This window comes from Portunus trituberculatus, chromosome 47 (genome assembly GCF_017591435.1).
Source record: "Portunus trituberculatus isolate SZX2019 chromosome 47, ASM1759143v1, whole genome shotgun sequence".
NCBI lineage: Eukaryota > Metazoa > Arthropoda > Malacostraca > Decapoda > Portunidae > Portunus > Portunus trituberculatus.
The window spans coordinates 33730986-33745985 of record NC_059301.1 but is presented as its reverse complement, the minus strand read 5'-3'; the positions used below and the strand labels follow the sequence as shown (position 1 = coordinate 33745985).

Below are 15000 nucleotides of genomic sequence, written 5' to 3'. Positions count from 1 at the left end.
AGAGCCTCCAGGATGTTTTGTAGGGGAGGATGGGGTAATGGGGGAGTCTGGAATTCCTTCAGAATCACCTGGACTCTCTGGATTGCATTCCAGCTCAGACATACTCTTAGAGGCAAGTTCATTGGCCATTGCTATTGCTGAATCCAAAGTACGCTGGTCAGCTGCTGAGATGGGTTTAACCTGAAGTGGGTGGACCAGGAAATTATTGAAGAACTATTATCTACAACACTGAAATGTATGTATAGTATTGTTATTTGTATAGTGCTTAAAAACCAAGATCCCATGTTTTGAGTTAATATATAGTATACAAAGATATGTATGTATGGACTGACCAGTTAAGATTAACTGAAAATAACTTAGACCTTGTTGATTACTTAAGATGCAGATGATGATATGTTCAACTCACAAACAACAGCGACACAAGTTTGGCGCCCCAAAAAATGCATATCTGTAAAATTTGCATGGGTTTATATCTTAATGTATGTACCTAGAATGAAAAATCACTTAATTGGGAGATATCTTATAAAAAGAGCAATATAATATCTTACTGTTGCTTGTTTCTTTTTAGAGTTGTCTTTGCCAGTGAGCTTGGATGCAATCTCTTTGAGCTCATTCTTGACATTGTGGGTCTCATTATCCTCTAGCAGTGCCTGGGTAGGATGTGTTGGCGTGAGGGGTGGCAGAGAAGCTGGTGGGTCTAAAGAGTCAGTGTCTTCAGTTGATGATCCTCCCAGTGCCTTGAAAACCTCATCCATTAAGCTTGGGCCAAGGTCAAATGAACTGCAGCGGAATGGCTGTTGAACAGAAAGAGAAGTTAATAGTACATCAATACTCCTACATCTCTGAACTCATAATTCATGAACTAAGCTATTCATAAAGGTATAAAGGTAGCTTATGATTTCTGGAAAACACTGAGACACCTGAGTATTATCATCTTATCAGGCAGTAACTTACCAAGAAGCTGTGTTAGTTATCTTTTAAGTTTCTGATCAAAAGCAATTACAAAAAATCTCCATAAATAAACAAAACCTTTGTTTACCATGAAATTGAGGCTTATGTGGAACATTACTAACAATCTGTATAAATCCCTCCTACAACCTGAAGTCCTTCAATTTCATTCCCTTCCTCTCTCTGGAGTCTAAAGCCTTCCTTTGTTCCTTTGCTCTGAGGACTTGACACTGGTAAAAGCTGCTGGTTCTGGTTCTGATTCTGATCTCTCTTGTATCTCTCAAGAAACAAGAAAGGAGATCTGACCACAAAAAGAAACCATAAACAAGGTCGCATCCGAAAGCTGTTGCACAGGCTTAGTACAGTAATACTCCGCTTAACGAATGTTCGTTTAACGAATTTCTGGTTTAATGTACTATATAAAGTTGACCAAAAATCCGCATAACGTACAACCACATCCATTTTAGCGAATTTTCTGGGTTTGAATTTACCGGGTGAGGGACCGAACGCGGTAGTTTCGCTGTGATTGGCTGGCTCCCAGCCTCTGTCTCTAGCGCTCCTGGAGCTGGATCCAAGATTCTTTAACAATGTCAGAGCAACCTCTTGCAGCGAAATGGCATCCATGAATGTGTGGAGGGACAGTGACAAGGTTGCTATCAGGTTTCTCTGAGGTTGCTGGGAACACCACCTCTCCAGGTGGTGTTACTTACTGTCTTATATAATGCATTTATGTCCACAAAACATTTCTATTAGCTTTTTACAAACCTTGCCCCCAAGAAAGAAGGATAGTTTTGTAATGCATAAAGTGAAATCTTACATGGAATACCAAAAAATAAAGCAGAGATGAGATGAGCCACAGACGAAACGGGAGACTCGCCGTCACTCAGCCGCTTCTTCTTCTTGTGACCTTTTGCTTGCATGTTACTTTCATCATGATATTTATGTTTTCACTCCTCTATTGCCTGCTATAATGGATATCATATCTTAGTATTCATATACGCTCATGCCGAGGATAACCTGACTCCGTGGCACTGAGTGATAGTGAATTATTAATGAAATACCGCGGTATTTCATTAATAATTCACTATCACTCAGTGCCACGGAGTCGAGGTTATCCTCGTGGCATGAGCGTATATGAATACTAAGATATGATATCCATTATAGCAGGCAAGAGAGGAGTGGAAACAAATATCATGGGGAAAGACAACACGCCAAGCTAAAAGGGTCACAAGAAGAAGAAGCGACCGAGTCGCCGCGAGTCTCCCGTTTCGTCTGTGGCTCATCTCATTTCTGCTTTATTTTTTGGCATTCCATGTAAGATTTCACTTTATGCATTACAAAACAATCCTTTCTTGGGGGCAAGGTTTGTAAAAAGCTAATAGAAATGTTGTTTTGTGAATATAAATGCGAGAATGTGAGAGAATTTGTACGTAGCTTCTCTAACTTCCAATGACTCTTATGACATCATAAAAGTAGTGGTACACCGGTGGCCCAATGTGCTGCCAAACGATATATATATATATATATATATATATATATATATATATATATATATATATATATATATATATATATATTTTTTTTTTTTTTTTTTTCCCCATGTGGTATGTTGGGGACCAGCCCAGAACGCATCCCCCCTATTTCCATTATTTCCTATGGAAAAAATTACGTCCGCTTAACGAATATTCGCTCTACGAACAGCCTTGACACCCCCTATCCTGTTCGTTAAGCGGAGTACTGCCTGACTTTGCATCAGAAACAGGGCCAGTAATCCTTCTTAATGTCAAATAATCTATGTAGTAATTTTTATTGCTTATATTATGCTGAGTTTGGCTTAGCTAGACTTGATTTAGCCAACATGATGTCAACTTATATTTTTTTCCTAGCTGACTTAACTAGATGGAATTCCAACATCCAAAGCAGACCTCAGGAGATTTTATTATATTACTTGAGAATCATAACTGCTCTTCTCCTCCACAACATATTTATTTCTAAAAGCATTTTTAGTGTTGAAGAAAGTGAATGTAGTGTACTTTCAGATTTTCTGTGATAACTAGCTCTTAATGAAGCAAAAGATAGCTGAAATTCCAAATTAATGAAAAAATTCAAGTTTAAATAATTCAGTCTTTCTCATTCAACTTGATCAGTTTTCTTCTGGAGGAACGCAATACTTTCATGTCTCTAGTGGATACTACGTAGCCTAACAGTAATGCTCTCCGTCATCTGGTTTCTATTGAATATATGAAGATGAAATATGAAGTTATCAAATATTATTAGTATGAACTTAGTTTTTTAAGACTAATTAAAAGAAATAATGTCCATAATCTAAACTAGTTTTGTTTTGGATAATGTAATAGAATTCTAGCAAAACTGCCATTACTCAGACAGAAAGCAGAGAACATAACTTCTCAAATCTCACTTTGGACACTGGCTCATCCTCCTCGTCTGAAATCTCATGGTACTCGTGGTCAGTTTGGCGGGAACGAGCAGGACTGTCGGGCTGCTCCTCACTTGCTGTGTCGGACCAGTTGTGCTCCGCTGCAGGCCCTGATTTACCCTCATCACCAACCTGCTGGTGCAAAATCCCTCTTTTAAATATTTTTCTCATCTGAAACAAATGTATACACTTTTTCATTTCTATCCGAAACAGGTTGATTTCTAGGAAACCGTATTTTTAAGTTTTGAGCAATGAAATAACTTTCAAAATTTCAAACTATACAGCAAACCAATCACAAAGGCAGGTATGAGCAACATCTTTAATAAGCCAAACGTTTCGACACTTTTCTCATGTCATCTTCAGTGGTCTAGAAAACGATAAAACAAATATAAGTATAAAAGAACAAAGTTAAAATACTAAGAAAAATACAAAGGTAAACATTTACACAATATTAAGTGGGTATGCTGAGAGAGTATTGTTGAGGGATGGCTTTAGTTGGGAAATATATAAGGACTCCAATATTCTTAAATTGTTTCTATTACAGGTGGCGAGGATACGAAAATGATTGAGATTGGGTTGAACCTTACAAGAGAGGCAGTGGTCCCGTATCGCGGAAAATGGGGCGTTGTGTAGCGGGCGCCCTGTTCTGGCAGACTGACCTAAATGCTCACTGACTCGGTTTATAAGTGAGCGCAAGGTGCTACCCACATACCCAGCCTGGCAACTGGGACAAGTAAAACAATAAACAGCCGACGAGCGTAAGGCAGTTGGCAGAGTGTCCTTAAAACGGAAAAAACTACCTATACATAGATTATTTGTAGACACAATACGAAAATGTTTATCAGGATAAAATTTTGTAAGTTTTTCATAAAGACCCCTTTCTAATTTCTTTGAAACTTCACCTAGAAATGGGATACGTAAATAAATTGTTTCTTTGGCAACAGTGATAATTGGTTGTTTAGGATGATATTTACTTTGGAGAAAGTTATTCAGAGTTTTCTAAAAAAAGGTTGGTGGTGAAGCCATTATTATAGAAAAAATCCTTTAGGAAAGTAACTTAATTTAGGTCAGTCTGTCAGAACAGGGCGCCTGCTACACAACGCCCCGTTTTCCGCGATACGGGACCACTGCCTCTCTTGTAAGGTTCAACCCAATCTCAATCATTTTCGTATCCTCGCCACCTGTAATAGAAACAATTTAAGAATATTGGAGTCCTTATATATTTCCCAACTAAAGCCATCCCTCAACAATACTCTCTCAGCATACCCACTTAATATTGTGTAAATGTTTACCTTTGTATTTTTCTTAGTATTTTAACTTTGTTCTTTTATACTTATATTTGTTTTATCGTTTTCTAGACCACTGAAGATGACATGAGAAAAGTGTCGAAACGTTTGGCTTATTAAAGATGTTGCTCATAGCTGCCTTTGTGATTGGTTTCCTGTTATGGATGAGATATTTAGTCACAAAATAGATCATAACATATTTGTTCAAACACAAATGAGGCTGAGTCATCTTGAATGCAACTTTTTTAGAAAATAAGAAAAATGCTGTTAAAGTTTGCTGACCTTCAAAAATGCTATATCTTTTCAACCAATAAAGATGTCCTGATAATTTTTTTTTTTTTTTTCAAATGTTGCTGAAAACATGTATATCTCAGACTAGCTCATTGTGTGATAATGTGAATGATCCACTAAAAAAATAATAAAAAATAATAATGAAAATAGTGTAAGGGAGAGCTGGTGGGCCTTCTCATGTGAGGGCAAACAAACCAACTGATGCTCATTGGCTGAATTTTTATGTCTCTGGCACTCTCATTGGCTGCCTAGCACTTGATGGGACATGTCAAATGCTGTGATTGGCCAGCATTTCAGCATGTAGTGGGTTGGAACTTAAGACCTTCTTACCACTAAACTGGACTCACTCACATATATCAGGCAATAGAGGTGTGTTTGTGCATGAATACACAAGGAATATTAATCTAAACATCAGTGGAATACTGGTCCCTCACATTGGTTTACAAGGTTCAGAACCTGGTGAAGACTGTGGTAAGCCATAAGGACTTTCTGAAAGGATTATTCAGAGGAGAATGGACCTAATGATCACTACGCAGAGCTTGTGCCTTCGTTGGCAGTGCAGGTGTTTGACAGCATGGTCGATCAGTTCCCTCTTTAAAATGGGGGTTTTCACCCTTGTTGAGGTGATTTTTTTCACATAATTCATTGTTGTACTATTAGAAGATGAACATGCTCGTGCACATAACTGAAAAATGGCCACTGTGGTGGGCAAGACTTCCTTTCACTTAACGCCTCAAATGGTAATCAAACTGTACAACTATATGCAACAAGCACACCTGACCATATCTAGTCAACAACACAAAGCAAATGAAGTGAAGGAAGAGAGGAAGGCTATACATTACTGTTATTAAGGTTTCATATTCACTTATCTATACTAATAAAAGTATTTGGATTAATAAAATTATGCAAATAAAAGTAATGCATGTGTAACATAATTACTAGGACATATAGGTTTTTACAGCATTGCCAGGGTACTAGATGTGAAATCTCTTTTTAAGCTTTACTCTAAGTATGGAACACTGGTGAAACTGTGTGAATGAATAAGGTTGACCTTGAGGGGTCAACACTGCACACTAAACCTTAATATTTTTCAAATAAATGTATTAAAGAAAAAAACAGACTGTACTAGTGGAGTTTAAAACCATCGATGCTTTGTAACAGTATGAGTAGTCTTGATACCTTTGACACTACTTTTAACATAGTATGAAGTTTTTATTTTACCAATAAACATCAAACATGTAAAAGAACATATTTTCTCTAAATGTTAAAATAAAAGGATGTATAATCTGAAAGTTAGCATTAACCTGGTATATAGAACCTTTTAAAAAGTGTTTTGCAAATGGTGACTTTTACATACAAGACAGTTAAAAGTACAATACAGAACCTGACATGAAATATGGCAAACAATCATTTAGGGTAAGTAAAAGTAACATAATTAATGGCTTTCCAGAAGTCCTAACCACAGCTGGCTTCACTTGCACCTATTCATACTAGTTTTATTTCATTGAGTCACTTTCACAGTAATTTTCTTCTGAAGTGTGGTTCTGAATATATATAAAATAATAATAAAAAAAGTGCAGTATATGGTGAAGAGGAGCTTAATGCATGTTCTTGCTCTGCAGATTTTTATATTTTGTTTTTTAAGTTCTCATAGTTTTTCAGTGTGTGGAAAACCAAATCTATAGTGAAATAATCTGCTTGTATCAAGAGTCTATTGCATGTACATGAAAGGATCTCTAATGAATACCAATCAGTTCAGGCTAATAATCTAATAAAACTTTCAATATCTTTTGTCAAGTTTTCAGTATACTTCACAAGAATCTTTGATGATTTATTTGTCAACCCACCCACCTTCTTCAGCAACGGAGCTCTGTCAGACACATCTGAGCTAGCACGGGTCAAGGATGGGGTCTGGTCATGATCATCGGAGGGCTTGTAGGGAGTTACAATTTGCTTGGGCAGCTGATGGTACTGTTGGGTCATGAGGGAGTTGGTGTTAGACAACCTTTAAAGGTGAAAGTGTCAGGAAGTTCATTCAGTAACTTGGGAAAGTTTTAAATGTTTGGTTTTGTTTTCTGAAAAGTATTCTGAGTGAGCACATTGCTAGGATGCATAAGAATTAGTATCTTTGGTTGTTCTTTTCTTGAGAGTAAATATTTTCTCTACAACAATACAGTTTCACTTACTTTCCCTTCACGCTATACTGTCTATTTATCTGCTATTAACAAACTATGCATCCCTACTAGAATTGTTAGCCATATCTAAATATCTTGCTGTACAATTTCTTTTGGCTGAAATGTTAGCTAAAACTGACTTGCTGAAATTTGTCACTCCCATTAGAATTCCTTTCTGGACCTCACTATACTATATTTGGCATACTCTTCTTTTGTTACTCCAGCTTTATTCAAATTTGAAAGTGATCATCTAACTCTTTTACATGATACTAGATTTTTTTTTCCAATATAATTCTCATTTCCTTTTAAAATTTCTTAATATTCTTTCACAAAAATTGACTAGGTGTTCACTGAGTTTACTTGGCTATTGTCTGAGATAGCAATAAATTTTCTACAGTAATCCCCATGAAATTTTCTTTAACCTGATCTCTGAAATTCAATAATGGCATCAAAATTTTTTTCATTCCTTGGCTTTGAAAGACAATATATACTTGTAAGGAAAGGAAAAAAGCTACAACTTTCAATACAAAGCAGGAAAATGCACATGCTTATGGAATATAACAGTGACTTGCTTGACTGTTAATAGCACAAAGTCTGGGGATTATAATACCTGAATTCTCATACATGTATCCTCACACTTTTACAAGCAAAGTTAATGAGTGCTTAGGGTGTCATCTACTTTCAATTATGTAATGAGTAGTGTTTTGTGTAAGAAGACAGAAGGTAATACATAAGCCCCTAGGATATCCTTCAAGACAGACATCTAACCTGCTAGTCTGAACACAAGATATAGTTCTCAGGCTGTTGAATTCTGAAGATAAAGTTAATATTGTTATTTTCAAAGTAATAAGGCATATATAGTATCATTAAGGTTATTTTAGTAAGTTAATTATCATCAGCATGTTAGGAAGAAGCAACACTTCATGCCCCAGGGTAGGTAGGTATGTACAAGAAACTCATGTGGCAGCACTGCATTCATGTCATGTATCATTATAGAGAGTGTTCCAGTCTCCTTTTTATATGTAATAAACAGAATTTGGTGTAAAAAGGAATCTCCATCCTCCTTTCTTAACAACATAATTCATATACAGTAAACCAAGTTTTAAGTTGGACCTGAATAACCTGGATATGGAGATAAGTCAGATATTTTCTGGAATTTATTCTTTTTTATTTAAGATTTTTTTTATTCATTTATTATTTTTTCATGTTCTACCCGAAGTGCAATGGTTGGCAATCTTTGTTATTTGATTGAGTAATGTGAAGCGATTAAGCTGATATACTGACTAAGATACTCCATGTCACTTGAAGAGTTGTGAGCCATTAGAGATCTGAAACGGGCTCGTGTGCAGTAGCACTACCATTGCAAAGACCAGTGTTTACAATGATGACAGGAACCATAAGGCATTGTCTACTTCAGATTTTGTTTACATAAGAGATACATTTTCAATATGTGTGTGTGTGTATTTACCTAGTTGTAGTTTTACAGGGCCTGGGCTTTACGCTCATGTGGCCCCGTCTCCATATCTACACTTATCCAATTTTTCTTTAAAACTATGCACACTCGTTGCTGACACCACTTCTTCACTCAAACTGTTCCAAGTCTCAACACATCTTTGCGGGAAACTATATTTTTAACATCTCTCAGACATCTTCCCTTCCTCAGTTTTTTTTTACTATGCAATCTTGTGCTTCGAATGTCATATTCTTCTCTCAGGATCAGTTTCTCATTATCCACATGATCCATTCCATTCCGTGTCTGTGTGTGTATTTTACCTAGTTGTAGTTTTACAGGGCCTGGGCTTTATGCTCGTGTGGCCCCGTCTCCATATCTACATTTATCCAATCTTACTTTAAAAGTATGCACACTTGTTGCAGACACTACTTCTTCATCTAAACTGTTCCACGTCTCAATACATCTCTGCGGGAAACTATATTTTTTAATATCTCTCGGACATCTTCCTTTTCTCAGCTTTTTACTATGCGATCTTGTGCTTGGATGTCATATTCTTCTCTCAGGATCAGTTTCTCATTATCCACTTGGTCCATTCCGTTGATCAATTTCTAAACTTGTATCAGGTCTCCTCTCTCCTTCTTTGTTCCAGGGTTGGTAGATCCATAGCCTTTAGTCTCTCCTCATATGTCATCCCTTCAAATTCTGGAACCATTCTTGTAGCCATTTTTGTAGCCTCTCCAATTTCCTTATGTGTTTCTTTTATGAGGGGTCCACACTACTCCTGCATATTCCAATCTGGGTCTTATTATAGTACTTATCAATTTCTTCATCATTTCTTTGTCCATGTAGTGAAATGCTACTCCAATATTCCTTAGCAAATTATATGTTTCTCTAAAAATTCTATCAATATGGCTTACTGGTTGATTGTTTTCTTCCATCGTCACTCCTAAGTCCTTTTCCTATTTTACTTTCTCCAGTTCTACTCCATCTCCCATCTTATAGATTCCCACAGGTCGTCTTTCACTCTTTCCCATTTCCATGACATGGCTTTTGTTCACATTGAATTCCATTTCCCACTTCTTACTCCATTCCCAGATCTTATTTAGATCTTCTTGCAGTATTTCACAATCCTCCTTTTGCTTTATAACTCTGCACAGTTTCGTATCATCCGCAAACAAATTTATGTAGCTGTTCACTCCTTCTGGCATGTCGTTAATATAAATGAGGAAAAGTATTGGTGCCAATACTGACCCCTGTGGCACTCCGCTTTCTTGGACTTCATATCTTTAACTACCATCCTTATTTCTCTCCCCCTCAAATAATTTTCTATCCATCTCAATGTGCTTCCTTTTAAGCCACCCTTTTCCTCTAACTTCCACAGTAATCTTGCGTGTGGCACTTTGTCAAACGCCTTTTTTAAATCCAAATAAATGCAGTCAACCCATTCCTCTCTCTCTTGTACTCTATCAACTATTCTAGAATAGAAACTCAATAAATTAGTTACACAAGACCGTCCTTTTCTAAAACCAAATTGGCTATTTGATATTAATTTGTTGTCTTCAAGGAACTCGATCCATTGTTTCTTTATTATTCTTTCACACATCTTGCATATTACACTAGTTAGTGATACCGGTCTGTAATTTAAAGGTTCTTCTTTCCTTCCGCTCTTATATATGGGAACCACCTCAGCTCTTTTCCATTCTACTGGCACTGTTCCATTTTCTATTGAGCATTTTATGATGTTGTATATAGGACTTGCTAGTTCTTCCCTACATTCTTTCAGTATTCTGCCTGAGACTTCATCCGGTCCCATTGCCTTCTCTTCATCCAGTTCCTTCATTAACTCTTTTATTTCAAGCTTGGTTACTTTAATCTCTTTCATATAGATTGTCTCTCTATTACCCTGTGGCCTCTCAAATTTGGATTCTTTAGTAAAGACCTCCTGGAATTTTTTATTTAATAGTTCTGCCATACTTTTGGGTCTTCCACCATCCCGTTCTCTCCTTTTAACCTTTCTATTGTTTCTTTTGCCTAATTTTTCCATTTATGAATCTATAGAACAATTTTGGTTGCTCCTTACATTTTTCGACAATGTCTTTTTCAAGTTCTTTTCCTCTTCCTTCCTCACCTTAACATATTCATTTCTTGCTGCCTTGAAGTTTTCCTTATTTGTTGGATTCTATTTCTCCTCCACCTTTTCCATGCTCCATCTCTTTTCTCCTTTGCCCTAGCACACCTTGCATTAAACCAATCTTTCTTTCCTTCTTCTTTAGGTCTATATTTTGGGACATATTCCTGACTCCTGTTTTGTATATTTCCAAAAATAAGTTATATTTGTCTTGCATTGTCTCTGAGTTTTCCATCTCCTCCCAGTCTACGTTTTAAAATAGTTCTTGAGATTCTCAATATCAGCCTTTCTGTAATTTAATCGGTCTCCTTTGTATGAATCGTCTCTATCTTCCTTTCCTCTTCTATATCTATTTCTAATATTGCATGGTCACTCTTTCCCAATGGGCACTTATATCTTATATCATCATTCATTTGTATACCCCTTGTAAAAACTAGGTCCAATCTCACTGTGTGTGTGTGTGTGTGTGTGTGTGTGTGTGTGTGTGTGTGTGTGTGTGTGTGTGTGTGTGTGTGTGTGTGTGTTGTGTTCCATGTTTCATAATTTTCCCAGTTACAGTGTAAATCTGTCCTATCTCATCTTTTCTTGATTGTTCCTTAATTGTGTTTATGTGTGTGTGTGTGTTATTTACATGTTGTGTGTTTACAGGGCCTGGGCTTTATGCTGTGTGGCCCTGTCTCCATATCTACACTTATCCAATTTTTCTTTAAAACTATGCACACTTTGCTGACACCACTTCTTCACTCAAACTGTTCCAAGTCTCAACACATCTTTGCGGAAACTATATTTTTAACATCTCTCAGACATCTTCCTTCCTCAGTTTTTACTATGCGATCTTGTGCTTCAATGTCATATTCTTCTCTCAGGATCAGTTTCTCATTATCCACTTGATCCATTCCGTTAATCAATTTATAAACTTGTATCAGATCCCCTCTCTCCCTTCTCTGTTCCAGGGTTGGTAGATCCATAGCCTTTAGTCTCTCCTCATATGTCATCCCTTCAAATTCTGGAACCATTCTTGTAGCCATTTTTTGTAGTCTCTCCAACTTCCTTATGTGTTTCTTTTTATGAGGGGTCCACACAACTCCTGCATATTCCAATCTGGGTCTTATTATAGTACTTATCAATTTCTTCATCATTTCTTTGTCCATGTAGTGAAATGCTAATCCAATATTCCTTAGCAAATTATATGTCTCTCAAAATTCTATCAATATGGCTTACCGGTTGATTGTTTTCTTCCATCGTCACTCCCAAGTCCTTTTCCTTTTTTACTTTCTTCAGTTCTCCTCCATCTCCCATCTTATAGATTCCCACTGGTTGTCTTTCACTCTTTTCCATTTCCATGACATGGCTTTTGTCCACATTGAATTCCATCTCCCACTTTTTACTCCATTTCGAGATATTATTTAGGTCTTCCTGCAGTATTTCACAATCCTCTTTTTGCTTTATAACTCTGCACAGTTTCGTATCATCCACAAACAGATTTATGTAGCTGTTCACTCCCTCTGGCATGTCGTTTGTGTCGTTTGTGTGTGTGTGTGTAATATATATACAGGTAACCCGCTTGAACTAAGGATTACGTTCTAAAAACCCTTCATAATAACTTCTTATGAACCCATTATAACAAGTTTAACCCCTAACGAACTTCCATTTAGAGTAAACAAAGCGAGAGTGCATCATAGTACAGTGAAAGGTTTAATGAAAGTAAAAATTATGAAGTTAAACATTTAGGCAGTTTAATTTAAGTCATTATAATGTACATTAATGTATGTATGTATGGACATAACTTTATAATGTTAATGATCTTAAATTTATGAAGGGAGGGAGAGTGAAACGGGAAAGACACTAACCGGCAACCTGTGGAATGTAAACAAAGGGTGCATCATTGTATCACATACAAAACTTATGCATCACATTTCCACAAGGCTTTCCATTTTATTCACTGTAATCATGAGTTCAGGTGGTTCTTTTACCTTGCAAGAAAGATACGGACTCACCAGCCTTCTTAATAGAGTCTGCTGACTTGAAAATAGTAGAGACAGTAGATGCAGTCAAGATGGTGGCAAGCAATGCTATTAGTTTTCTGGCCTCTCGTGTCTGTGAATAATATCCAGCTTCACTTCGAGAGTAAGAGACTTCCTGATCTTCTTAGCAACGCTAGATGACATTCCAGGGCGTTTTGGAGGTAAATTGAGCAAGGGAAGACGAGCTGGTGCTAATGCTGTTATTGTTTTGAACAGGGGCAATGAGTGGTGCGCATTTTGTCCACGAGAGGCGCTGATGTATTCAAAAGTCTGTCGGCTTGCATGATACGGCAGGGCTTTCAAACTTGGAAAAAATTACCTGGATAAAATTTCATTAAAGCGAGTTTGGTGTTCGTTAAACGAGCAGATGGTAGTAAAATGAAACCTTTGTTGTAGCGAGTTTTCATTGTGTGAAAGAGAAAAAAAAAAATAAAAAGAGGTAATATATATATATATATATATATACATATATATATAAAAAAAAATATTTAAAAAAGAAAAAGCAGAGGAGAAACAAAAACAGAGAGAAGAGAAAGAAATACAAAAAAAAGAAAAAGAACCACACAATAAGCCTATATTCCAAAATCATATTTAAAAAATAAAAAAAAAACATATGAAAAAAAAAGAAAGAAAAGACCCAACCAAAAAAATTTTGCAATAAAAAGAAAAAAAAAAAATATATATATATTTTTATATATATTATTATATATATATATTATATTATTTATATTTAAAAAAAAGGAAGTATATATATATATTTATATTATGAGCAGCAAACCCACATCATCAAGAGGTTTACAAAAAAAAAGATATATATATATACATATACATATTTTCACTTTATTATCTTTCTCTTTCTATTTCTCTCTCTCTCTCTCTTTTCTTCTTTATACAGAGAATATTTTATTTTTTTTTTTATATATTTTTTTTTTACATTTCTATAAATATATACACATTATCAACTTTCATATCTATAAATTTAATATATTTATTTTTTACATACTACTACCCCTCACACACAATTAATATATCTACTATTATATTTGAAGTATATATATATTTTCAGAAAATTTTTTGCCTCTATCTTTATCTATCTATCTATATATATATATATATATATATATATATATATATATATATATATATATATATATATATATATAACATATATAACATATAATATATATATATTATCTATTATCTATTATCTATCTATTATCTATTATCTATATATATATATATATATTATATATATATATATATACACACACACACAACACACACACTCTTATCACACACATACATCTCACTACCTTACACACACCATCTTTTTACTTCACATATTCAACTCATTTTCTGAGCAAGTGAAGTCATGTTTCATGTAATTTATATGAATATATTCTATATACAGAGAAAAAAGAAAAGAGGAATATAAAAGTATTTTTTATTAAGAAGAAAGAAAAACAAAAAAAAAAACAGAAAAAAAAGAAAAAAATATATAATAATTTTATGAAAGAAAAATAAAAAAAAAAAAAAAAAAACAGAGTATTATATTTTTTTAGAAGGTATAAAAAAATATATTATTATAATTTAATATATATATACTGTAAACAATCTTTATATATATATATATATATATATAGAAAAGAAATAAATATATATATTTTATAATTTTATTTTATTTAGTGAAGAGGAAAGAAAGAGAAAGAAAGTGAAAGAAAAAAAAAAAGAGAAAAAAAAGAAAAAAAAGTTTTAAAAAGAGAGGTTTGAGAGAGAAAAGAGAGAGAGAAAAAGAGAAAAAAAGAAAAGAAAAGGAAGAAAAGAAAAAAAAATGAAAGAAAAAAAGAAGAGAAAGAAAAAGAGAAAGGGAGTATATTTTTTTACGAAAAGAGTATATAAATATAATATAATATAAACTATATATATCTTTTATCCATATATATTTTTCATATATATATTTCTATTTTCACATAACACTATACTATATTTAAAATAATACACATATTTCATTTTTTTCTTTAACTATATTCCTATAAAACCCCTCATGTGCTCATAAATGCCTTTCACATCAGCCTATATCTCAATGTTTTATAATATATATATATATAATATATTTTACATATTTCACAAACTCTATCTTTAAAAACCTATCAAAACACTTCCACTTCTATTTTTTTATCAACCTGCTATATAACAAAAAAAAAAAAATATTAAAAATTTATAGAAATTTATTAATGATACAAGAAAATATAAAAAATT

The 15000-nt window shown here is 34.4% G+C and overlaps 1 protein-coding gene across 1 annotated transcript in view; it reads right to left on the bottom strand.

Moving 5' to 3' along the window:
- The window catches only part of LOC123498115 (activated Cdc42 kinase-like), a 142713-nt gene that overhangs the window by 25420 nt on the left and 102293 nt on the right, over positions 1-15000 (bottom strand). The window contains 4 exon segments of the mRNA XM_045245271.1: positions 1-180; positions 549-794; positions 3368-3517; positions 6814-6933. The exon segment at positions 1-180 is cut by the window's left edge and continues 14 nt beyond it. Of these exon segments, the coding sequence (XP_045101206.1) occupies positions 1-180; positions 549-794; positions 3368-3517; positions 6814-6933 (696 nt within the window).